This window comes from Mauremys mutica, chromosome 5 (assembly GCF_020497125.1).
Source record: "Mauremys mutica isolate MM-2020 ecotype Southern chromosome 5, ASM2049712v1, whole genome shotgun sequence".
Classification (NCBI taxonomy): Eukaryota; Metazoa; Chordata; order Testudines; family Geoemydidae; genus Mauremys; species Mauremys mutica.
This window is the reverse complement of record NC_059076.1, coordinates 62785778-62812571: the sequence shown is the minus strand read 5'-3', so window position 1 is coordinate 62812571 and position 26794 is coordinate 62785778. Positions and strand designations below refer to the sequence as shown.

Genomic DNA, 26794 nt, shown 5'->3' with positions numbered 1-26794 from the left:
GGGCTGGCCACAGGTGCTTAACTCCAGTGTAGTCATGCCCCAAAATAACTTTTTGTATAGAAAATAATTCCCTCCCAGTATTAACGTGTCATACTTAACCACAAATCTATTTACTTTTCATTTATTTTTCCTGATACCAATGCTAAATATTGAAATTACTTGTGTTTCGTTTAGGAGTTTCTAGATATCTTTCTTGCTTACTGAAACTTGAACATTAATGCAACAAAAGAAACTCATCAGTACCTATAATGACCTCCTATGAGGGCATACACAATGTTGTGATTGATTGATTGAATGAATGAATGTATGCCTGGGGTGACCAGGATGAAAATGATTTGTATAAGAGGGATCTTATTCAAAGATGTCTTCAGCAATGGCAAGGAAATACAGTAGAGGAAAAGCCAAATATATGCCTTCCCTCCCCAAGTTTTCTTTAGTGTGAAAGTCCTTCTAAAAGAAATTGACACCCAAGATATTTTGGGAGTAAGGGATACTGTTTCTTGCTTTTCTCAATACAAAATTAGGAAGAATCATTGGTATTGAACTGTTTGGACCAAATCTAAAAAATTCCATAGTTCCTTCCACTCCTGGAAATAAAATGCAAGAAGTGTGGTTTAGGGAGAGACTGCCAATAATTTAGAGGATTTAACCCTTCAGCTATGCCCAATAAATAATTCAAACATGTATATTTATGATGCCTCATTACTGGATATCACTAATCCTTTAAAGGATGTGTGACGCAGTAGGGAGCAGGGTGGATTGACCTGGGAATGTTGTTTAGTTTTACTGGGACTGTCTGCATGGGGGGATGGCAGAGCAGAGGATGACTTTAGGTGAGGGACGGTACCTCAGCCTGTAACCTGAGCTAGGAAGGGGGGTGGGGCGAGTTGACACCTTTGCCCAGGAAACTGGAGAGGAGGAGGGGGAGAGAGCCTGCTGGAGGGGTTTTTGGTTTCAGTTTTGGGCTGGCTGGGAAGAGGCAGGGAACCCCAAGTCTGGGGTCTAAGATCCTTGCCCCCTGAGGGACCTGGCTTGAGGGGTCCTGGTTGTACCTACAAGCCCTGCTTGGGACTGTGTTCCTGTCGTCTAATAAACCTTCTGTTTTACTGGCTGGCTGAGAGTCACAGTGAATTGCAGGAAGTGGAGGGTGCAGGGCCCTGACTCCCCCACACTCCGTGACATGATGTTAGCGCTAAATACAGAATTTAGGCAGCAGGGACCCAAACAAGCCCTGCTTGGGACTGTGTTCCTGTCGTCTAATAAACCTTCTGTTTTACTGGCTGGCTGAGAGTCACAGTGAATTGCAGGAAGTGGAGGGTGCAGGGCCCTGACTCCCCCACACTCCGTGACATGATGTTAGCGCTAAATACAGAATGTAGGCAGCAGGGACCCAAACTTCGGTTCTGTCTGAGTTGCATTTAGGACTAGATCCAACAGTTTGGGACAAATGTTATGCCACCTTTATGCACCCACGATCCTAGCGCCAGCAGTGAGCTGGTTTGACCCTTGATACAATTTAGGCCACATCTAGATTAAAACAGGTTGCATTTTAAAACATGTTAGTTAACATACTTTAATGAAGTATTGATTCTAAACAAAATTTTTACACCTAATGTAAGCAGGGTAAGTTGTGTTTAAAAATATATTCTTTTCTGATCAGAAACACCCAGAGGAAAAAATAGGATATATTTCACATGCCTCTGTCTTACTGACATGCCAACTGTCTGCTGTAATTCACGTAATAAGATCAACATTTCCAAACTTCAGTAACTACTGTTATTTCTTCCTTTTTGGGTGTTTTTGTTTTGTTTGGAAGGCAGGTTGTGGGTGGGTCAACTTCATTTTTTGTTTTTTATTAAATGTAAATAAAACAATGCCAACAAAACACAAAGACACATACTAGAGGTCAGGGCAGATAACCTGACCTCCATGACAAATGAGAAGATTATTCTGCCTCATATTGGACACTTGTCAATAGCTAATGTTTCTGATCACAAATAGTTTTTCTGTTAGCCATTCCTATCCAATTTTTTTTTTCTCAAAACTTTTTTCTGCAGTGATCTATTGGCTACTGATGTGGATTTGCTGCTTGGACCCTGTGTTTATCGCTCTGTTTTTCATTTTTAGTGATTGAATGGATGTGTGTTACTTCTGTCAGCAGAGGAGCAGTGTCCGTAGCATCCTGGATAGCTCCAGAAACTGAGGACTGATGTCCTTGATTTTGTTTTAGACGTCTTCTGTTGCTTGTCCAGGACTGATGTTCAGAAGTCTGTATAATATATGACAGTGGAGCAGATTGTGTGTAGCTGTCTAGTTTTATTTTGGTCACCATTTGGTTTAATCCAGCCAGCTAGTGACTAAATTAACTCAATAACCTCTAATGTTACCATCTAGCTAAGTTCAAATTCTACAATCTACATTAATATGATGTATTATATCCAGTATGCACCCTAGTAGTCCATAAAACATCTTGTAAAATTAAAGAATATTTTTGCATTCTGTTCAGTAAATAGGTTATATACCTGTTTGATCAACTGCATTTGCACTCTGTTTTCCAACTCAAGCACACATGGAACTTAATTGTTCCATTATTTAAACTCTGCTGAATGGCATATAAGCATGACAAGATATTTGCTCCATGGGGTCATCTTATGCTTACTATATGAAACAAGCTCAGTTTTCAATTTTACAGTTGGGACAGTCACTATATTTTTGTATGTTTGCTGTGATAACATTGCACTCAACCCAGTATCTGTTTTGAAATTCATTTTTTGTTCATTTGTTTCTATTGGCACAAACTGTTTCTACTACAGAAACTTACTTTGTAAATTTTCTAAGGAATCACAAAACTGTGTTTTTGTCATTTGTTTAGCTTGGTGTTCTGTGTAAGTGTTTTATTGTGCATTTTTAATTAGACTTTAGTTTTTACGGCTTGCTAACTTTTATTTAGGAAGTACATTTTTTTCATCAGTCCCGCAAATATCCACTGTTCGTTTGCACTGTCAAATCCATTTCTCACAATAACCTTGCTTTGATCTGAATATTAATTAAACAATCAAATATTATAATATACCACAAACTAATCACCTCTGATTAGTTTCTGATAACTTATAATTTGCATAACTTAGTTTTATTATATAGGTCTGACACTCAATAGTCAATGGTCCCACCTGGCACCTAGTTTCTTTTAAAGAAAATATTTCCCAAGTGACATTTTTTCCATGGATCTCAAGGTATTATTAAAAACTATTTTGTCTAGCAGTACTTTTGCTCCTATAGGAATGTACTGTAGCTCTCTAATACTTCTGGGCCTGTCAGATATTTCAATTTATTGTTTTAATACATCTATTCTGACTGTCTGCATCTCAATCTCTGTTTTCTGTGAATGACAGAGTTTAATCTCCTACCTCTTTACAGTTGGCACTATATGTGCTTTCATTCCTGGAACCCAAGGACCTTCTACAGGCAGCACAGACATGCCGTTATTGGAGAATTCTGGCTGAGGATAACCTTTTGTGGAGAGAGAAATGCAAGGAGGAGGGTAAGGCTCAGGAAAAATGCTAACATAGTGGTAGAAGCAGCTATGGGTGTTCATCTTCATTTATGTAAGAAGCTTAACATTTTTAGAAAGGAATTCAGTTGAGTGTAAATTTGTTACTAATGCTTGACCTCTGTAATAAATATCTTAGGCCTGGTCTACACTATGGGGGGGGGTCAAACTAGGGTACGCAAGTTCAGCTACGCGAATAGCGTAGCTGAATTCGAAGTACCCTAGTTCAACTGACTTACCCGTCCAGACGCGGCGGGGTCGAACTCCGCGGCTCCAAGGTCGACTCCGCCACCGCCATTTGCGGTGGTGGAGTTCCGGAGGCGACCGGAGCGCACGGGGAGTTCGAACTATCGCGTCTTGATTAGACGCGATAGTTCGAACTCCGAGAAGTCGAACTCACCGCGTCGACCCGGACGGTGAGTATAGACCTACCCTTAGAAGCAGAGGTAGAAAATATTTAATGTGATATTTTAAAATAAACTACAGTTAAATGTTAACATTATATCTATAAAAAGTTATATGTAGTATAAAGACCTATATATGCTGTATCCAGTTGGTACAGTGTATATATACTATAAAATGATTTTTACCATTTAGAATTAATTTTCATACGAACTACCACAGAATACCTTACAGTTACCAGGAGAATAGAAAGAATGCTTTAAAGAGTTTGGGTAGAGTGACTCATACAAACAAAGGGAAAGTGATGTACAGTGAGAGCAAAAGGCACTGAATTGTGAAATTGATAAAGGTACAAGTATGTATTCTTGCAATAACAAGGGGAGAATAGAATGATGTAGTAATTAGGAAAAAGTGAGATCAGTGTGGTCTAGTGCCAATTGTAGGCTAAATGAACAGGGAGGTTTCAAGGTTAGACTTGAAGAAAAGTGGTAATTTAATAGCTCAGGTAGAGGCAGAGTTTCCATAAATAAAAGAGGGTGCAGCCTACACTGGTGTGGCAGAATCCCTGTGAAGATTCAAAGAAGAGCACTGTGAAATAGGCAAGATAATAGATTTGTATAGGGTCGGAGAGAAAACAGCAAGACCTTGGAGAGTTTGAAAAACGTGTAGATCTATTTTTACTTGTATGAATAGGGAGCCAGTATAGGGATGGAGCACATGGATGCAGTCCTTCTTTGAGTCATGGTTCTTGTGCGTATTCCACTCTAGGTGTCCGTACGCTCCATCCACCTGAGACTGGAAGATTTCTGCTAGCAGTGTCCATTGGTCCGTGCCTGCACCCCTCATTTCCTCATGTTTTAAACCAAAGGCATGAAGGGTGACTTGGACCAAGTGCTTTTCCATTTCTTTTTACCACCCATGGTCTCAGACAGAATCCCTCTGGGTCCACAGTATTAGCTAGCGTTTTTTTTCTTCAAGCTTGTTCTTATGTGTAAATAGTTTTTAAGTGTAGTTTTTAGTAGTATAGGTTTAGGGGTTCCCCCACTCCACCAAAGCTCTCCTCCATATGGAGTGCCTAGTTGTTATGTCTAGTGTCTGGGTTTCAAGAATTGTGTGTCCTGCCCCTGGACTTTTCAGTCCGTGACAACAACAACAAACACCACTCCTGCTTCAGGGAAGCTTTATGTCCCCTCCAAGTGTAGCATCTGCTGGTTCTTCCCAAGCTGAACCTGTGAAGTCCGTGAGTACAGGCTCTGAAGATTCCTAATGGCCTGCATGATGCACCCCACTCCGATCCTTCCTGTGGTCCATTTGGTGGCTGCCTGCCTTTTTTTTTCCTCCAGGCTTGGCATCTGATAACATCTGACAGCTGTGTTCTGGAGATTATCACCAATGGATACATAGTTGAGTTCCTTTCCTTCTCCCTGGCCCCACAGAACTGGTACGTCTTCAGCACAGGAGAAAAGGGTTTTACTCAAGATATTTCCTCCATCTCCAAGAAGAAAAGAGGTTGATATTAGCTGTCAGACAACTAAATGTCTTTATCTGCCTTCTGAAATTCAGAATGATCACCCTGGACTCAGCTCTTGATTTAAAGGATGGTTATTTCCACATAGACATCTATCATGCACGTGGGAGATTGCTGGGATTCACCAAGGACCTGGACCACTACCAATGCAGAATGCTCCCCTTCAGCCTCTCACCAGCATGGAATGTATTCACTAAAGTGCTACTGCTAGTGACAGCTCATCTCCACTGTAAGGGTTCTTCAGTGTTCCCCTACCTTAAGGACTTGTTACTCATGGGAGATCTCTATATGAAGTATGGGAAACCAGACAGTCCCTACTCAGTCTCCAAATAAAGGTAGAAAAGTCCATTTTAGTTCCCACACTCACTATAGACCTTATAGGGGCAACCTTAGATTCAACCAGTGCCAAGACATCCTTACCTCAGGACAGATTCTCAGACAGGATCTCATCATGCAGCATCAATGGAGCGACCAGATGACAGTTCAAACTTGTCTAATCCTCCTAGGTCACATGGCCTCGTATGCCTACATGACACCTTTGCAGGGCTTCACCTTTGATGCTTACAGGCCAAAAAAGCACAGTCAGACAAACTGGCCTCCCCCCCCCACAAAACTCAGGCTTCTCTCTCCTGAGAAGTGAGAAACAGGCTGTGTAGCATTTCCCTTTGTCCCTCCCCCAACCACAAAAAGATTGATCACAAACGCTTACTACCAGAATGGAGAGCCTAGCTGGACGAGCATGTGGCACAAAGTATCTGGACCCACCAAGAATCCCACCTACACATAAACCTTCTGGAGCCGTGTAGAATGCACAAAACCTGTAAACAATTCCTGCCATTACAGAGTCATAGAGCTTAAGGCCAGAAGGGACCACCAGATCATCTAATGTGATTTCCTGTATCTTACAGGCCGCGAACATCACCCTGCATCAGCACACTGAGTCCAACAACCAAACTTAGAGCAAAGTACTACAGACCACAGAAGACTGCCTGTGACATGTACCAAGAGAATAGAAGGGATATAGGTGCACCAGTGCCCAAGTCCCCCGCAATAGAAGGGAAATGTTTAATGATGATCTTGGCAAGTGATCTGCACTAACACATTGTTTGTTTTTGGCCACCTTCTGCAAACAAACAAAAAAAAAAACACCCCACAACAACCCCAAAACCCAAGGTCACTGCCAATCTGACCTAGGGAAAATTCCTTCCCAGCTCCACATATGGCAACCCATTAGACCCTGGGCACATGAGCAAGGACCAGCCAGCCAACAACCTGAGAGAGAGAGAACGCTTGGTGCTATCTCAGAGCCCTGTCCCTCACTGTCCAACGTCCCATCTCCAGCCATGGCAATCCTTGAGGAAGGAGATTTTTAAAAAAAGTACATAGGAAGGGGAGTGGGATGGAATACCTTTCTGACCCCTGAATGTGGACAGCTGAACCCTTGAAACATGAACTTTAAGGAGCATAAGACATAAACCAGAAGTGAACCCCAAGGTTGCTGAGCTCTGCCTCTCACCATCACAGGCAACCCTGTCACATAAACACACATAAGTCCAGCTCTCTCTCAAAACTAATTTAGTTGGCTGCCCCCATTTATTTGGACCTTACATGTCCATATGTGAGGTGGTTTGACTTTTTGTCCTCTGATATAGACTATGTTGGCTGGACCATGGGCCCCTGTGTAGGCAGCTGAAACAGGTCTGTTTGTTGGTAGCTTGGTAAGGGCCACATGGCTCTGACACTTGAAGCTTAGATCAGCTCCGCTGATTGAAGTCTGAGTGGTTAATTGCTCTCTGGTGATGTGGGGCAGAGCTGATATAATCAGGAAAACTTGCTAGGCAAACTCGAGAGCTATGAACAGAAAAAGATAATAAGAGAGTTTGAGGGAGTTTAGAGAGAGTGTGAGAGGCTTTCCTTGCAGGTTTGCTACTACATGTGATTTCAAGATGGCCAGCAATGGAACGGTGGTGGCCTACAGTGGATATGCCCTGTTTTCTTTTCTTCCTGAAGCCAGAAGGGACTTCCTGTGCATTAAGTGCAAGTTGGTGGCTGTGCTGGAAGAGAAGAGCCTTGGAATGGAGGGCAAGTAGAGACATTATTGAGCATCAGAGAAGCTGAGGAGTTTCTAGACAGCCACGTTCACGAAACATCAGTGTGCCAGGTTCAAAGAAGAAAGAAGCTGCCCATCAAGGAGTCAGAGGGAGAAGAAGTCAGAGAGGAGGCCTAGTAGTTCATAAGGGGCAAGAAGTCATGGCAACATTCTACACAGACAAGGATGGGTAAGCGGTGGCCACCAGAGAGAAGAGGACCAGGAGGAATTCCACACTGCTAGAAGTTTCCAGTCAATACCAAGTTCTTGCCAAGGAACTGTGGAAGATATCCCTGAAGATCGAGCTGGTCCAACGGAATGGAGGGATGTATGGGACATATCTGTGGATGGCAGCTTGGCCCAATCTGTAAGAAACCAAGCTTACCCACAAACATATCTCCAACTGTCCAAGGGAGACAGACCATTCTTGTTGAGGATTCAATACCCAGAAGAATTCAAAGAACATTCTGCAAAGGACAGATGGACAACAGAATGGTGTGTTTTCTTCCTGGAGCCAAGACATGAAATGTAATTCTAAGACTGCATAGGCTTTTGGGCAAGGATGATGGATGGTTCAAACTGGCAATAACGACACTGTTGTGTGATATCTCGCAGATGATAACTGACTTCAGGAAAAGAATGTCTAAGTGATTTTCCCTGAGATCCTTTCTGTCCCAGGACTGAAGGAAGATAGAAGGTAGAAGATTCTGGAAGTGATGTGGTATAGGGTGAATGGGTTTAATTTTGTAGAACATTTGTTCCACCTTCTGTGGGGAGAGAGGACTTGTATAGTTCAGATGTCCTCCATCTCAGCAGAAGGGAAACCAACCTCCTCAGGGACAGGGTGGCTAGAGAAGTTAGGAGGGCATTAAACTAATAACAAAAGAGAAGGGTAAAAAGAGGAAATATGAGTATTCATTTAGCACAAAATTGAGATGTTGAGAACAAAATCAATCCAGGGAACCAAAGGACATGAAGAGAAGAAATTCTTTAATTGCCTATACACCAGTGCAGGGAGCCTGGGTAACAAGAGGAATTAGAATTGCTCATTTACGAGCATGAATTCAATTTAGTTGGCATTAATGAAACCTGATGGGATGAATCGTGTGATTACAATGCTAAAATCAATGGTCATCATCCATTTAAGAAAGGGGAGTGGCACTCTGTCAAAAATGGCATTACCTGTTTCCGAGTCCTTCGTAGGCTCAATAATAATGCAGAAAAGGCAGAAGTGTTAAATAAATTTGTTCCTTATTTGAGAAAAACAAAGATGACCCAGTCGTATCATATGACAACATATTTTCCCTTTCACTCGTATCTCAGGAGCATGTTAAACAGTAGCTACCAAAGACAGACATTTTTAAATCGGCAGCTCCAGCTAACTTGCATCGAAGAGTTTTAAAAGTGCTCTCTGAGGAGTTTGCTAGACCATTAATGTTGATTCTCAATAAGTCTTGGAACACTGGAAGAAAGCTAATGTTGTACCGATATTTTAAAAAGGTAAACAGGATGAGCCAGGTAAAGTTAGGCCTGTCAGTTTGATCTCTCTCCTGGGTAAGATAGTGGAGCAGCTGATTGGGAGTTAATTCATCAAGAATTAAAGGAGGGTAATATAATTAATTAATGCCAATCCATGTGAATTTATGGAAAATAGATCTTGTCATCCTGGCTAATAGCCATATGTTGACGTAACATGCTTAGATTCTATAAGGCGGTTGACTTGGTATAATATGACATTTTGATTTAAAAAACTAAAATGTTATAAAATTAAGATAAGTTGTGTTCAAAGGCTGTACAATCCATCTTTAGCAACAGTATGAAAGATTCCACAAGGAGATGCTATACAGCAAAATGGAAGAAATTTTCTACAGCATCATCTGATACCCCTAGAAGGTGCTAACATCCCTACTATTTTGGATTACCTCCTCTCATTAAAAAAATTTGAGTCTCTTTCTCAGCCTTCATTGGGTGCACTTGGAAGCTATTAGCACCTTTCATCCCCTGGTGACAAGTGTTTGATCTTCACCCATCCTGTGGCAATTGACTCTGATGTGGGACCTCAACCTAATCCTGTTGGCATTGACAAAGGCTCTGTTTGAACCCCAAGTGTCATGTTCCTTCATCATCCTATCTATGAAGAATGCCTTCCTGGTTGCACTCACCTCAGCCAGGAGAATAGGTGAACCGGAGGTCCTCGTGGCAGACTTATCTTTACAGTCTTCCATTGGTACAGTTTCCTTAAGATTACACCCCAAATTCATCTCCAGAGTAATCTTGAAATTTCACCTAAATCAGGTCATATACTTGCCTGTTTTCCGCCTGAAGCCACTAGAAAGAACATGACACTGCACTCGGAGTGTCCATAGAGCGTTGGCATTCTACTTACAAAGGACAAAATCATCTTAGAAATCTCTTAAAATGTTTGTCATCTTTGTGAACCGATGAGGGAGAAGCCGTATCTTCACAGAGGGGCTCAAAATGGATTTGAGGCTGCATCCTGCTGTGTTATAAGTTAATAGCCACCCCTCTCCCTCAAGGAGTGAGGGCCCACTCTATCAGAAGCTTCACTTTGAGATACCCCTGTTCAGCAGATCTGTAAAGCAGCAACACAAGACTCTCTGATCATGCCTCCACAAAACAGTACATTGCAATACTGCAATACATTACAGTACATTTGGCTCTACAGCAGCCAAATTGTTTGGCAGAGCAGTCCTTCAATCCATAGTACAGAAAGGGTTCTTTTGGACCCTCCTCCTGAGTTAATACAGCATGAGAGTCATCTAGAGTGGAATACGTATAGGGACCCTAATTCAAAGAAGAAAGAAAGATTACATACCTTGTACAGTAACTGGAGTTCTTAGAGATGAGTAGTCCCTATCTGTGTTCTACTACCTGACATCCTTTCCTTCTATTGTGAGCCTTATCCTATGGTTATTTGCAGTAGAGAAAGAATTGGTGAGGTGGTTGGTCCATGGTCATCACTTATGTTACCAGATTTGCCCGTTACTTTGGGGTGTGCTCATTTATTAGGGTTACTCTTCTGCAGGGGTGGGGAAGGGTTCTGTAATTCTATCAATGTACTGCTTGTGTCACTTGTGTTTTCATATGGAGCTCTACTTCTCCCTTCTGCAAGTCCCCTCCCAATGGAGCTATCCTGCAGGACCTAGGTTCCCCAGGGCTGGGTTCCTCCAGCCCGGGGACAGACGCACGCGCACACACACACAGAGACAGCATGTCTGAGTGCACCGGGTCAATCAACACTTTCAGGCTGACCCCTTATATGTCCCTGGACTCAGTGGGCTGGATCAAGCAGCACTTTCAGGCTGCCACCGTTATATACCACAGGTACCTCACCGGAATAGAGTAAGCCTGAGCAGGCTGGGTTGAACAGCACTTCCAGGCTGCCACCCTTATATGCCACTAGACTCAGCAGACTGGGTCAAGCAGCACTTCCAAGCTGCCGCCCTCGTATGTCACAGGTTCAGCATGTCCCTATCCCCACTTTCACGTTACAATTGTACTGGTAGTAACCCACTTGATGAGCAAACCCCATAGTATTTTGGGGCACTACAGGGATCTTTAGCTTAGGTAAGAGAAGCGATGCAGAGTAAATGGGGGAAGCCAAAAACTCAGTGAGAGAGAGGGAAGCAACCATAAAAGTTATTTATTGAGTAACAGTGATAACTACACAAGGAGAGCCTAAACCAACATAAGTTACATTATTAAAGGTTACAAAAGTCGTATATAAAAAACTATATCTGATCAAACAAGTCAGGGTTAGAAAGTTATACCTGAGGTAGAAAAGAAAACAGAGAGAGAGGGATCTCACCACTCCAGGAAGCTTGAACTGGTCGGGGTTCCCAGGTGATGGTGGTAGCTCAGGGTCCTGAGTGCTGGAGACAGGCAGAGCCCCCAGCACAATCAGTCTGGAGAAGATGAAATCCCAGTGGAACTGATGCAGGGTTTGGATTCAGGCATCAGAACACATACTGGAGTGTGGGTAGGGTTTTTTTTTGTAGGGAAACAACAATGGTTCAAGGGAGAACACTAGATTTGTTTATGGGTAAACTGATGACTCAAGGGGTTTTTTTAAGGCTAGACAATAGGAGCTGATCACTTTTGGCTATGGGTGGTGTTCCTTCCAGGGAGCTCACAATGCAATTAGGCAGCTTCCATGTTCTGGATATCAATCAAGGATTCATTACTAAAATTGGTCTGATAACTGCTGAGCTGGGTGCGTGCAGGTGTAGGTTCATTAAAATCTGGAGCAGAGATCCCCCATGATGCAGTGCTTCCCTGCTTTTCTGGTCCCAGAGTTCAGTGCGGTTCTTGCCTTGGAATCTGTGTTCTCCATTCTATATGCTAATAGAGATGCCTCCCTTTCCCATCTTTGATGCACATGAGGCTAGGGGAGTTGCCTTAATCCTATCACCCTTGTCAGGAGGTGTCTAGGTGTGTCTCCCATCACCCTTCACTGCTCTCTGCGAGTCTTTTTCTCTGATAGATTTTGGTTCAAGCAGAGGCTGGAGGGTGGGGGAGTGTCCTTCATGAGTCAGACAGGCTGGATACTGTGCCCTGGTTCCCAAGAACACAAAACTGACTGGTATCGCCTATGCCCTCAGTTCAGAGCACAATGAGGCAAGAGGTAGACCAACAGACACTGCTAGCAAATTCTTTTGATGTCAGGCACATGGAGCACATGTAAACCTAGAGTGGAATCCAGCTAGGGACCACATATCTCAAAGAACTCCACTAACTGTGTACAAAGTAAGTAACCATTCTTTCTTCCTAGCATGTCGAAGTGACATAACTAGTGTTCTGGCCCTGGACCTTGGAGACACATACACAGACAACCAGCCTTCCCTGGTTTAGAGAGTAGGGCTTTAGGAGAAATCAATAAAAGGGCACTAAAACAGACTAACGTATGAATCAACCTGTACTTTTTAAAGGCTCCTAAGGTAGTGAGGTGCCAAATCCTATTGGAGTGGGAGTTCTCTTATCCCATTAACCTCCTTTGACAGTCCCTGCCTTTAAAGGTTTCACTGAAGACAGAGCCAAAATAAAGATATATTCTTGTCTTGTTCTTATGATGACAGTATTGAGAAAAGAAAGATGAAAGAGTGGGGGGTTCAAGAATGATTCTGTAACTTCTTAGGCTTGGAAACCAAGTATGTATGATTAAGAATGTCAGAAGGGATGACAAAGGAGAGAGAACTCTTTTCCCAGCAAATGTATTTCAGACTTTGAAGCGCTCAGTAATTTTAAAGTACAGTTTAGTCAAGACTGACAAATATAGGTACCAGGGAATGATTTGAGAAGGATGGAGAAGTAGGAATTATCCGTGTACTGGCAACAACCAAGATTGAAGCTAATAATTAGATTAACCAGAGGGAAAAGACGTATAGAGAAGGCAAGTGGGCTACAGACAGAAGCACAAGACAACAAATGAGGTTGGAACAGTATTTGATGAGAAGGTGATTATGTCACTATAATATATGAAGTCTGTGGTAGCTTTAAAAGTTTAGGGGTGAACAGAGGTTGATGTTTGGTGGAATTGACAAGATTTTTTTTTTTTTAATTCATTTTAGGGATTGACGAACCATTGCATATCAAGAGAAGGAAAGTAATAAAACCAGGCTTCATACATAGCCCATGGAAAAGTGCTTATATCAGACAGCACAGAATTGATACTAACTGGCGGCGAGGAGAGCTTAAATCTCCTAAGGTAACCATTTCTGAACTATGTACATGTCGAGAATTAAGTAGGATCAGCCTGTTAGCTGTTAGTTTTGTTTTGGACTAAACGAAATCATTTCTGACATCCAAAAAACTTTTTAAAACTGTTAACTTTGAAAAGAGGGTGTTAAAGCCCTTTGTGACAATTTTTTTTCTTAAAAATAATTAAATCAGAAGAAAGTCATGTATATTTTACAGTGCAGAAATTTATGTATGTTTCTACCTATCCTGTTTTAAGCCAAATGAAAACTTCTGAGCATCTGTAAAGGGGAACATTTGGGGGGAGGGATAGCTCAGTGGTTTGAGCATTGGCCTGCTAAACCCAGGGTTGTGAGTTCAATCCTTGAGGGGGCCATTTAGGGATTTGGGGATTGGTCTTGCTTTGAGCAGGGGGTTGGACTAGATGATCTCTTGAGGTCCCTTCCAACCCTAATAATCTATGATTCTATGAACATCTGTAGTTGTCCTTCTAAGGGTTGGTAGGAGAGCCTGGGCCCACCCACTCCAGTGGGCTCCAATGCAAGGCCCCAATGGTAGGCAGCTAAGTCCTGCATCCTGATGTGTTATGCAGCTTCCTTGCGGGATCTCTTCCTACTAAGTCCCCTCTCTTTCCACAGGATAAAGTAAAATATTGAACATAAGATAAAATTTCTAATCTTCAAAGCATCACCAGTCCCTTTGCAGGCTTGGTCAGGCCACAGTAGACGGGCCTCAGACAGCAAGAGCTCCTAAAAATTCTTTCCCGAGAGCTCAGGTCAATTTACCTCCACTGTCTGCCTGGCACTAAGATACTCTGCTTCCTTTTTTAAGTGCATCCAGTCTGTGCAGGCTTTATAAGTATGGTGGGGCAAGGCCACTGGGACCAGATCAACTCCTTAACCTCTTCCTCTCCTCTGTAGGGTTTGTATACCTCACTCCAGCACCATATCAGAAAATCAAAATATAGTTGCTGCTAGTAGAGTTAAATCCTACTGCTGTGGCACCATGCAACAACATTTTCACTGAGGCCCCAATCCTGGGAACGTTCATACTGATACTTAACTTTACACATGAAAGTACTCCCATTCACTTCAACAGGAATACTTATGCATGAAGTTAATCGTGTGTTTAGGGTATTTTTAGATTGTAATATGAAACTATTACATAAATTCAGATATTTGTTTTCATTTTGTGTCTTATTTTTACATACATTTTTATAACTTTTTAAAAGTAAAGAAAAGTACCTGATTTCCCTTTTTAAGATTTTGTTGCCTTTGAAAATAAAAATGAAGTACTATAATATAGATGAAAATTGTTTCATTTCAGCCTGATAACATTAGCAGGGTATGCCCACATTTTAATGATATTGATACTAGATTATAGTATCATAATGTGCTTTATTTATGCAAGAATGTAGCAGTCGTATCATCAAGACTGACTGTGTCTCTGACTGCCCTTTATACATAAACAGCAGCCAGAGACTTACACCATTCTTTTTAGAGAAATTCTGTGACTTTTCTTAATTTTTGTATAGTAGTCCAGAAAACTAAACAAACAAAACAATACAGGAGTTACCTAAAAAGCTGAGAAAATCTCCTGCTATTTGAATATCTGACTGCAACTTTCTGTGTTTCTGGCAACAGTGCTGCATTTTTTGTCATATCATGCTATGCTGGAATTATTCAAATGGTAGCCCCAGACATTACCCAGCTTCCCATTTCATATCAATAGACATTTTGAAAAGTATTCAGATATTTAAATAGTAAATTCCTTGTTTAATTTGCATGTTCTGATGTAATTGATCTTTACTGTACTGTAGTAAAAATAATCTGTTGCAGTTTTCCATAATCAAACACTGAAAATGCCATTTTTGAAAAATGACATTCAAATCCACAAACATGGAAATACACATATTTTCTTCTCATTCGGCCAAACTAACTTTTGTTTCTTCGTAACTGGTAAAGGTTCCTATAGTTCTTATTTTGGATAGTATCTGGTACCCAGTAGATCAGGAGGAGTGGGGTGATTAAGAATATAAGTACATATTAAGACTAGTTCATAAAAATAAAAAAAATGCATTGGATAACAAGCAAATTTTTTGTTCATAGGTAAAATATTTTCCATGAAATTATTCTCATGCTTTTAAAGATTTTATTTTGACATTATTAAAATTATTTTTCAGAATACAGTGGTCTATCCAACGTGTTATCCTAGTTTTAGCAATGATCTATCTCAATTATTTTAGAAGAAGAGTAAAAATAGTGTTAATGCAGCTGGTCAGCTATGCAATGCTATATCATGGATGACATTTTATATCAAGGAAATGTCTTCCTGTCTCCAGCTAGTAATAAAACAGATCTGAACCATAAGGACTGACAATGATTCAATTTTTTAATTTAGTTACATTAATTTATGCGCCCTTCTTGCTGATGTACACCAGTCTGATTCTGATTTTCTTTTCTGTTTATCTTCTAATCTTTTGGCTTACATTGCAACATACATTCTGTATTGTCAGGTGCTCAAAGGACATGATGATCATGTAATCACATGTCTACAATTCTGTGGTAACCGAATAGTCAGTGGTTCTGATGACAACACATTAAAAGTTTGGTCAGCAGTTACAGGCAAGGTAAGTTCGTAATTGCTGTTAAGAACCCATGAAATGGACCATTGGCATAGTAGTAGCAAGCTTAAAAGTGTGTTAGTAATTTATCCTGTTTCCCAGAACATCTTATGTCTTTGCCTTTATTGCTGTCTGGTGCAAGATAAAGATTGAATATTAGAAAATATTTGGGCAAACTTTCTCTATGCCAAAATATGTTTATTTTATGAAAGTCACCTTGCTGTGAAATTATAATGCTGTTCATGTTACCATTGGCATATATCCTTGTTCTCTTGGCAGCCGCTCTATTCTTGTGGAGTCATTTTTGACATTGATTACAGAGAATTTAGACACACACTACGTTATATTCCCTATAGGTTAATTCATCCTGACTTTATTCACATGGATTTTGTTTCTGGCTAATGCTTATGGCTTCCACATTTATTTATATGGTTTTTAAGTTCTTCAATATTTTTTATTGGCTATAAATAGCCTTAGACTGTTTATTTCTCTTTATTCTAGTAACAGAGAATCTTCTAATTTCAACAGCCCAAATGTTGATAGTGGCAAGCTTCAGATATAAAAGATATCCACATTGTAATAGTCTTAGATGTATTTAAAGGTTTTAGTTTCTGCCTTTGCATGCCTCAAAGTGTCTTGACTGGATTGTAACTACTACCTTAGGGAAGAATAAAATAAAATAAAATGTGGTATGCAGGCAGCCACACCCAATTTTCATCTGGCTTCCCTTCACTAAGGCTAGTTCATGAAAGAAACCACGGTGCAATTTTAACATTCTTTCATCAAAAAGGACAGGATGGAGTTATTCTTTAATGAAAAACATGTGTTTGGTATATTCTTCCTCCTCAAAAATATAATGTACCACTGAATATATGAAATTAAACATGGCAGGATGACTTGTCAGCAGTTTTAAGTTCTCAGTAACATCTTATCTAATAATTTTAAAACATCTTTATATGAGGGATGTTTAAGCCAAACTTTAGAGACTATTCAGAAAGTGTTGCATCCAATATGGAAGAATTCTGTATTTGACCTCATCCTGACTGAAAAAGAGAAATTGCTCACAGAATGAAAAATGTAGTGGTCGCTTATATGCAAGTGACCATGACTTGATCGTATTTGTTATGTGTAAAAAGAATAAAGTCCAAACCAGTAAAATATATTCTTATTGCTTTGAAAAAGCCAATTTCACAAAGCTGAAAACAATTCCAAGCCAAAACACATGGGAAAGAATTTAAACAGAAAAATGTGAATAATTGGGAACTGTTTAACAACATTTTACTTGGTGCCCAAAAAGCAACAGTCAAGAAAGGAAACACTCATTAAAAATCAAACTGGCTTAGAGAGGAAATGAAAGCAGCAATTAAAATAAATATATATATGAATAATCAATGGAAAAGGGGAAGTTGATATCAATGAATATAAATTGAAGCTAGGAACTGAAAAAAATTGAAAAGGGAAGTAAAAGGACACGAAGTCTGTGGCGAGCAGAGTTAAGGAGCTGTTTAAGTATATTAGGAAGAAAAGGAATCCTAACAATGGTATTGGTCCAATATTAGATGGAAATAGAACAGTCAATAATACTGAAAAGCCTAAATGTTCAATAAATATCTGTTCTATATTTGGGGGAAACAGATGATGGATTTATAAAGTATGATGATGAAATACTTTCCATTCCAGCAGTTACTCAGGAGGATGTTACAAAGTATCTAATAAAGTTAGACCTCTTTTAATCAGCAGGTCCAGAAACTTGCATCCAAGGGTTTTAAAAGATTTGGTTGAGGTGCTCTCTGGATTGTTAATGCTGATTTTCAGTAAGCTTTGGAACACTGGAAAAAAAGCTAATGTTGTGCCAGTATTTAAAAATTGTTCCTGCCCCATTGAGGGTAATTAACCATTAGAAAAAAACTTACCAAGTGTTGTGGTGCATTCTCCATCACTAGAAAGTTTTATATTAATATTGGATGTTTTTGCAAAAGAGATGCTCTAGTTCAAATAGCAATTAATTCAGAGAAATCTTATGGCCTGTGTTATACAAGAGGTCAGACTATATGATCACAGTGTTCTGGCCTGGCCTCATAATCTATGAACCGATTAAATTTCTTTCAACTTCTTCCAAAATACCAACTATACAAAATATTTTTCAGTGTTTAAGAACACTAGTTGGACACACAGGTGGAGTCTGGTCATCACAAATGAGGGACAATATCATTATTAGTGGATCTACAGACCGAACACTTAAAGTATGGAACGCGGAGACTGGAGAATGTATTCATACTTTATATGGACACACTTCTACTGTGCGTTGTATGCATCTCCATGAAAAAAGGTAAATGTTTACTTAAAATTAGATATCTTTTTTGCCTCTTATTTTGTGATTTTTTTAAAAAAAGGAAAATGTACCTAAAATTTCATTAAGTAGTCCTAAAATAGTAAAGGTCTGTGCAATATAAAAGTATATATTACTAAAATTAAATTTATACACTCAACATGAAGAGAAAAGAGCACCTGACTGCAAGAAGAAAAGGTGTGAGAGAATTAACCAAAGTACAAACGACTTAAACCTCTCCATATACAGTCAAATAATTACCTATAACTTTCTTTCACAGTTGTTTCAGTTATTGATGTGATCCATTCTGCTATGCTACACTACAAACAGTCCTTGTTTTTAACTTATTTTTCTCCATTTTGTTGTAAACCTTTACCTATTTTAAAATTACCTTTTTTTAAATGTCTTTGGACTTTAATATATTTTATTTACATTTCTTTTACACTGTCATTTCATTTCGACAATAGTATATCAATTCAAGAGACTTTGGCTGAGATGTTGTAGTTATTTGTTTTAAAGCTTTGCATTGATATGTAGTTGTGTCTAGAATGTTGTCTTGGTTATTCATCCCTTCTTTTCCTTCTAAGAAAACTAGGTTTTTCTGCCCAGATAGTTAATGGAATTACAGTAATCTTCATTACTATTTATGGTTCCATCTCAGTAGGTTAAAACTGGTATTTACTGTACAAATCAAGTGACATAAATGTTGCATGATGAAGAAAAACCTCCAAAGAGGGTTTTAAAAATAAATAAATAAATAAATACTAGGTAAGTGTAGTGCTCATTAAAGCAAGACTATATTACTGGCTTGAGCTAACCATCTGTAAAAGTAGGTGGTATATAATCTGTCACATACAGCTCTCCCAACCCACTTCAGTCTTGACCTGCAATATCTTGTTATTCAAGTCTGCATCGCTCCTCTTAAATACTGACTGCCAATCACACCAAATAGTTTGGTGTTGTGATGATGAACAGGGTGGGAAAACGTAACGTGCTTTAACTTTCAACCTGAATAAAATGTGAAGCCAAGCCAGCTCTTCAGAAGCAGGCGGACTAGTACTCAGGCCACCTCACCTTCCAGAGAGATAAGTTCAGTTTAACTGCTAAAAGGTTGATATATCAGTCTTCCTGCTTTGGGATACATGATACAAATAACATGGAAGTTTATATGCTAAGTGTAGTTTCTGTTTGTGTTTCACCAGAGTTGTCAGTGGGTCTCGAGATGCCACGCTGAGAGTTTGGGACATAGAGACAGGCCAATGTTTACATGTTCTGATGGGACATGTAGCTGCAGTCCGGTGTGTTCAGTATGATGGCAGGAGGGTTGTTAGTGGAGCATATGATTTTATGGTCAAAGTGTGGGATCCAGAGACTGAAACCTGTCTACACACACTGCAAGGGCATACTAATAGAGTCTATTCATTACAGGTAAGCAATTTGCATCTAGTGCTCTAGATTTCCTTGGATACACCACCTTTATTGTTAAACTACTAAAATTATGGGTACTTACTGATCTGCAGATGCAGTCCTAGAAAATACATAGAGATTCAGGTTACCCTCATCCTACCTCCCTCCTCTTGCTACATATCTTGTCTTAATTTAGAATGGGAGCCAAATCCTAGTTTGGGTCTCTGAGAGCTACCACAGTACACAATAAGATTTTTTTTTAATCACTGTTGTTTATTGTACATTATTTTTAATTTTGCTGTGAATATTCTTGTTTTCAGTGTCCCAGTTTTTCATAGCTTATCAGCAACTGAGGAGTTAAGTCCACCAAAAGTAATGTCCCTTTGATAGTCTGAAAGTTCATGTATTAGTATTCTAGAATTTTAATCTTAGAGAAGGAATTTAGTGCTAAGGTGTATGAGGTAGTGCTAGACTAGTTCAATCTGTGCTGCAGTAGCTGGAATATTCATGTGCTTCTTCATGTGGAATATTTTACAGCCATGAAAAAATTACTTCCTCCCCCAAAAAACTGTAGTGTTCATCTTTAAAATTAAACCAGAGCTTGTCTCTCTTACTCCAAACTAAAGAACTTACTTAGTAAATAAATGCTGAAAAGACATATATCCACAAAAAGGAGAGAGCGAGCTGCTTCTGGTATTTACAAAAAACAAGCAACTTTTGGCAGCTTTGTATGATTGAATTTTTCCTTACTCTGATGTTTGAAAGGAGATTTTGTGTGTCCTCTAGAAATTGCGTTTATTGAAACATATGGGTTTAGTTTGCATGTTATCCCTTTCAGTATACAATTGTTGGGTTCCTGGCTAGCAACACTTCATGGATTGTTATAAAAATGAAAACAGTGGTTTATATTTGTGTGTGTGTGGACCTAGGATTTTAATGGCTATTAGTGAAGGGTTCTGATCAGCTCCCTGCCTACCTATGCTAGAGGCCACGTCTACATTTGGAAGGTTTTGCTGGTGTAGCTGTACCAGCCCAGTAAAGTACATCAGCAAAGCATTCCTAGGGTGGACACTTTTGCCAGCATAGTTTATTCCAGTCACACCTCCACCCCCACTCCAGCAGAAGTGCAGTTTTGCCGTAATAACTGAGTCTGCACTAGGGGCTTTTGCCAGCACAGCTATGTTGGTCACAAATCACATCTCATCACACCCCTCAGCAACATAGCGATGCAGTAAAAGTTTGTAGTTGAAGAACTGTTGTGGATCCTCCTTTATCTTTTTACCTACCCTGAACATCCTTGTTTCTCTCTGCAGAGCTGAAACAACTTCCAGAGTCTGAGAAGGCATTTAGGGATTTATTTTGTGCTAGGGCTTGCTGGCACCACAGCCATAGAGGACAGCAGATGGAGAACTGGGAATGGCATTCTGGCTGGCGAGCTGGGGGGGGCTGGTACTGTGCCTAAGCCTCTACTGTTACAAAGGCCTGAGGCTAATACTTGCTCAAACTTTTTTTTTTAAATTGGTAAATATAATTAAAAACAAGAAATTGCATGTCTGCTAGGCTGGTCTGTGGCACAGGAAGTGTGGCTCAGTAACTGAGAGACTAGAGGATTTCATAACTCATTTTGAACATAGAATGTGTTTATTAGAAAACAAATGTTTCTTAACTTAACGTGGGGCCAGAAAGAGAGAGTGACTCTACAGAGGTTAGAGCGTTCACCTGTAAATGTGGGAGACCCCTGTTCCAATGACTGTTTTTACAAAGTAGAACTGTTTGGGATAGTTTGAGATGAGGTTCTCAAAGCCCAGTGGTTAGGACACTCTCCTAAGAGTTGAGAGACGTGGACTCAAATCTCTGCTCCAAATCAGGCAGAGGGAGGGATCTCCCACATCTTGGCTGAGCACTGTAACCAGCGGGCTACAGGTTATAAGGGGGCAGCACTTATCACCTCCAGGTAATGGTGTGTTGGTTGTGGTGTGTGTGGTTTATGAGAAAGAGTTCATGGCTGTGAATTTCAAGCAGTGATAGATGCCTCCCTCCAACCTAGACTTAGGTGTATAAGTCCCTTTGAGGGACAGGGCTTAAGCCCCACCCCTCTCCCTGGTGGCTTCTTGATGGGTTTTGTTGATCCCATTCTTAGGTACCCAGGCTTCTAATACCATGCACAGGGAAAGTTAGGTACCTATGTCACAGCTGTAGATTCCAGTAGGCATCAGAGCACCTAGTATAGTTAGCATTGCAATGCTGAGCCTATGGCACCTTTGTGAACCTAGCCCATAGATGATAGTGGACTGGACTTCCTGCTGGAAAGCATATGTAAAATGCCAGTCCTTACAGAAAGAGTCCTCAGAACCATTGATTTATAACGCATTACATTTTTTTCAAAAAGGTTTAAATTCATATTCTTTCTTAATTTATGATTTAGGTGCAGTATATACTACCTGATCACCACCACTGGCTCTTGGTTTTAGTTGACAAAGTGCTTGTATTAACTTTTTGCTCTGATACTGTGGATAGATGTTACATAGAGTGAAGCTGTTGATTTGATCAAATGAAGTATTCCGCAAAAGTTTTTTGGATGAGGAGGTTGACACTGAAGGCAGAAGATCCTTTAAAACTCTTTGCAGTTGCTTGAAATATCAGAAACCACACAAATATTTTCTGTTCTGTTTGCTTGAATTTTTAGCTATGTATAGTACTATTCAAAGAGAGGGTCAAAGTAAAGTGTCTGTCAGTATGTACTTTTCTCCTTAGTCAAGATTAAGATCTGTAGGTGTTGAACTGCAGAATTCCATAGGCCTTGTCTACACTAGGAAATTATACTGATAGCATCAGGTGTGCGGGGTTAATGATAGGGCCATGTTAAACATAAGGCTTTGCACTGAGTTCTAAGTTGTATTTAACATTGTTAGTTAACATGTTGTACCATAATGTAATTTCCTAGTGTAGGGGATAGTGCAAGGTCATAGCGTATACTGTCTTATTTTGTGAAACTCTGAATTAAATGCAAATAGCACGCTTAATGTTTTTTTCACAGTGTAAATGCTAAGAGCTTAATACAATTGCTTGTAATGTGTTTACCTTTTTTTAGTTTGATGGCATCCATGTAGTGAGTGGATCTCTTGACACTTCAATCCGAGTTTGGGATGTGGAGACGGGAAACTGCATTCACACATTAACGGGCCACCAGTCATTAACAAGTGGAATGGAACTGAAAGACAATATTCTTGTGTCTGGGAATGCAGACTCAACAGTCAAAATCTGGGATATCAAAACAGGACAGTGTTTACAGACATTGCAAGGTGAGCTTATACTATCCCAATAGAAACACATTCGTTTAAAAGGCTGGTGCAAAATTAGTGCAGGTCAGTCCTCAATTTACCAATTGCTTCAGTGCTGAGTGCTGCTGAAATAGGTAACTTAATATCAAAATACTTGTTCATATCTGTTAAATCGGAGCATTTCTACTTCCCATAGATTGCTAGGGGACAGAATTAGCTTTGGGGAGATTGTTTCAATTTTAGGTCAAGTCAAGCTGTGTTTTAAATGTACAGTCTTGTTTAATACACCATTCTGGACTGGGGAAAGGAAAAGGTTCCAACCAGCAATTAAAAATAACCTATATGCAAGGAAAACAACTGCTGATCATTTAATGCTCAGAAGTTGGCCATGGCGACAGCTGTACTATTTTTTGTATTTGTGAAATTATCTTTCTGTGAATAAACCTTTTTTTTATAACTCAATCTAAAATCATTTGCCTATTATGGAAAGACAGCTGTTCTGATAGAAATTTGCTGTCTGTATGTTAGACTAATAAACCACCAAAATCTGTAGGAAATGGCATCTCAAATCAGCAGTCGACTTAGTTATTTAGGTCACTTGGACATTACAAAGCCTCCAGACTAATTGGGTTGAGAGGCAGTGAACACTGTCTGTTACAATAAATCAAGAAAAATGAATGGAAAACAGGAAAGAGAGAAAGATTTTAGTTTTCATTTTGACTGTTGCTGTGCACATGTACACACATTCACTTATTTTCCTAAGCAAGTCTTTTGTAATATCTTTCCCTGGCTTTTGCCTGCCAGCCCTGGTTCTGAGAGAAAACCCACTTCACTAAAAAGCATCCTCCACTGTTTAATCATATTTAATTAGTGGACAAAACAAGCTCTGACCTTTTAAAGGACAATTACTATGGGATGGCTTAAGGGGAAAAAAGGCATGTAAAGAAAGAGAGTTTTGTTATTTGAGTTAATATTTAACTATGACTTCTCTTGTCTGTGGGGGTTCTGTAACATTCCACCAGAAGGGATTTTAAATTAGATTAATGCTTGGGCAACAGCACCATTTCCTGCCATCAAGGTTTAGCAGTGACCTAGGAACCAGACCACCCTTTCTGCCCAAAGGGGGTGGGAGTGATAACTACCTATTCTGTGATCACTTCCTTCTACTAGGTAAGTTCATTTTGATGAATCTCAGATGAGACTACACACTTGCCCCAGTGTTTGTTACAGTAGTAACAGACAACTGTGAGGATGGGGATTTTTCAGTATCTGTACTAGTCCTTTGATAACACAGAATAAGGCTTTTGTGTATGTTAAATATTTGATTTACCCTACATACAAATATATCTAAACATGGTAACCCCTTTCTAACCACAAGCAAAATTCTTTGGATTTTAATATTGTAGGTCCCAACAAGCATCAGAGTGCTGTGACCTGTTTACAGTTCAACAAGAACTTTGTAATTACCAGCTCAGATGATGGGACTGTAAAACTTTGGGACTTGAAAACGGGTGAATTTATCCGAAATCTAGTCACATTGGAGAGTGGGGGAAGTGGAGGCGTCGTCTGGCGGATCAGAGCCTCCAACACAAAGCTAGTGTGTGCAGTTGGAAGCCGAAATGGAACTGAGGAAACAAAGCTGCTGGTGTTGGACTTTGATGTGGATATGAAGTGAAGAGCAGAAAAATGAATTTGTCCAAATGTGTAGACGATGTTTCCCTTCCCTCCCCCTGCAAAAAAAAAAACAAAACAAAAAAAAAACCCTTGTCCTTGGTGGTGCAGGATGTTGGCTTGGGGCAACAGATCCTAAAGACCTACAGACTACGAAGGAGGAGACTGCGAGATGACAAACTGTAACTGACAAGAGAGGCATTTGCTGTCTCATCACATAAAAAGCTTCACTTTTGACTGGGGCAGCTTTGCAAATATAAGACTTTCTAAATCAAACCAGGTGCAATTATTTCTTTATTTTCCTCTAAGTGCTCATTGAGCAGAGTGGAGGTTAAAAAGTTGTTACAATTCTTGCTAACCTGTTATTTTACCACAGAGATCTAGAAAGTTGCTGCATAACATCCGTTACTGGATGACTTTGTTGTTGTCACAGATGCTCGCAACTTTGAAAGTCAAATCCTGATGTGGAAAAGCTAAAATCTTACTGTGAATTGTTTTTGTACAGTTTTATCAGAGCTTTTTTTTTTGCCAGCCATTGCCAATGTCAATCACAGTATTAGCCTCTGTTACTCTATTTACTGTTGCTTTCATCTACACTCTACAATGCATATGTTGCTCTGAGGTGGCAAGTTGTCCTGGGTTCTGAGAGTTCTTGAATGGATTGAACTCTCAATGCTGGTGCTAGAAGTAGGTCTTCAAGTATGGGATTGTTGTCCCACCCCTGTACTGTATTCCCAGTGGCCAAACTTATTTATGCTGCTAAATGAAAGAAAGTAAAGCAAATTATTTCTTGTTTAATTTTTTTTTTCTGCTGTGACGTTTTAGTCCCAGACTGAATTCCAAATTTGCTCTAGTTTGGTTACAGAAAAAGACTTTTTGCCACTGAAACTTGAGCCAACTGTGCCTCTAAGAGGCTGAGAGTTAAAAAGTTTCAGACAATTAAGAGTGAAGTTTGCCTGCAAGTAAAGAATTGAGTGTGTGTGCAAAGCTTATTTTCTTTTTTCTGGGCAAAAATTAAAACACATTCCTTAGAACAAAGCTATTGCAGCCTGTTCTGTGGGGAAACTTTTTTCTTTGTGAGGGCTGTGGTGAATGGAATGAACATGCATAATAAAACTGACAAAAATTTTAAAAATATAAATACAAAAATAAAATTGCTGGTCAGTCTTAGTGTTTTACAGTATTGAGAAAAACAACTGTTACAGTTATTGCTGCAAGGAACTGACAGTGCAAAAACTATTACGTTTTTGTAATAAAGATGTACATGCAAAGTCAAATGGTTTGCCTCATTCTCCAAGAGCCACAACTCAAGCTGAACTGTGAAAGTGGTTTAACACTGTATCCTAGGCGATCTTGTTTTTTCCTCCCTTTTTTGTTTTGTTTTATTTTATTTATAGTCTGATTTAAAACAATCAGATTCCAGTTGTTTAATTTTAGTTATGTAACAACCTGACATGATGGAGGAAAACAACCTTTAAAGGGATTGTGTCTATGGTTTGATTCACTTAGAAATTTTATTTTCTTATAACTTAAGTGCAATAAAATGTGTTTTTCATGTTAGCACGTCTTTTTCTTCCAATGGTTTGCTACTGTACTAATATGCAACACTGAGGCCAGTATATGGGCAAAATCTTGACCTATCTCAGACTATGAAATGTGTAACATCAAGTCAAGTTTCTCAGTTTACTGAAAAGAGAGGAATGTACAGAAACCAAAATGTCTTCAAGGGCTTCTTATGTAACAAAGTTCTACAAAGAAACTCCCCCCCAAAGAACATGCAAGAACACTGAGTCAGCATCTCTGTGCATAAATCAATGTACTGATTTTGTCACTGGGGCTTTGACAAAGATGGGAGTTAACCTAGTAGTATATTCTAGTGATAGGAAGCTAAGATTTGACACTGGCAGGAGTTTGCCACAAAGTTACTCAGTAAATCAAGAGGAAAATTACATGATTAAGCTTTTTGTGGCTATTACAGTTTCTTCTCAGACCATTTTGTTAATCGCATCTGAGATTGAATAAGTCTAATAGGAATGAAATTTAATGTTTTTTATTGATTGATTGAAATGCTACAGAAAAGAATATACAGTATCAAATGAAAAGCAAGAAGCAGTAAAATCCATATCAGAATTTAAAAGCACTCAGGGTCAGTAACATAAGATAGCTTTAAAGTGAACTGTCCAAAATAATATTGAAAGA

General features: G+C 39.6%; 1 protein-coding gene and 1 long non-coding RNA gene across 6 annotated transcripts in view; one reads left to right on the top strand and one right to left on the bottom strand.

The window, feature by feature from the left end:
* LOC123371264 overlaps nucleotides 1–23339 on the bottom strand; it is a 35517-nt gene extending 12178 nt beyond the window's left edge. Inside the window, exons 1-2 of the long non-coding RNA XR_006579737.1 lie at nucleotides 22725–23339; nucleotides 3408–3510 (exon numbers count right to left, since the gene is read on the bottom strand). This is a non-coding gene — a long non-coding RNA (uncharacterized LOC123371264). The remainder of the gene's footprint in view (nucleotides 1–3407; nucleotides 3511–22724) is intronic.
* FBXW7 (F-box and WD repeat domain containing 7) overlaps nucleotides 1–26155 on the top strand; it is a 278082-nt gene extending 251927 nt beyond the window's left edge. For all 5 annotated transcript variants that reach the window (XM_045018642.1, XM_045018646.1, XM_045018644.1 and 2 more), the window contains 7 exons: nucleotides 3418–3541; nucleotides 13158–13294; nucleotides 15800–15913; nucleotides 18055–18236; nucleotides 19439–19664; nucleotides 22735–22945; nucleotides 24331–26155. In XM_045018642.1, coding sequence (XP_044874577.1) covers nucleotides 3418–3541; nucleotides 13158–13294; nucleotides 15800–15913; nucleotides 18055–18236; nucleotides 19439–19664; nucleotides 22735–22945; nucleotides 24331–24599 — 1263 coding nt within the window. In that variant the 3' untranslated portion in view covers nucleotides 24600–26155. The remainder of the gene's footprint in view (nucleotides 1–3417; nucleotides 3542–13157; nucleotides 13295–15799; nucleotides 15914–18054; nucleotides 18237–19438; nucleotides 19665–22734; nucleotides 22946–24330) is intronic.
* Nucleotides 26156–26794: the final 639 nt, after the last annotated feature.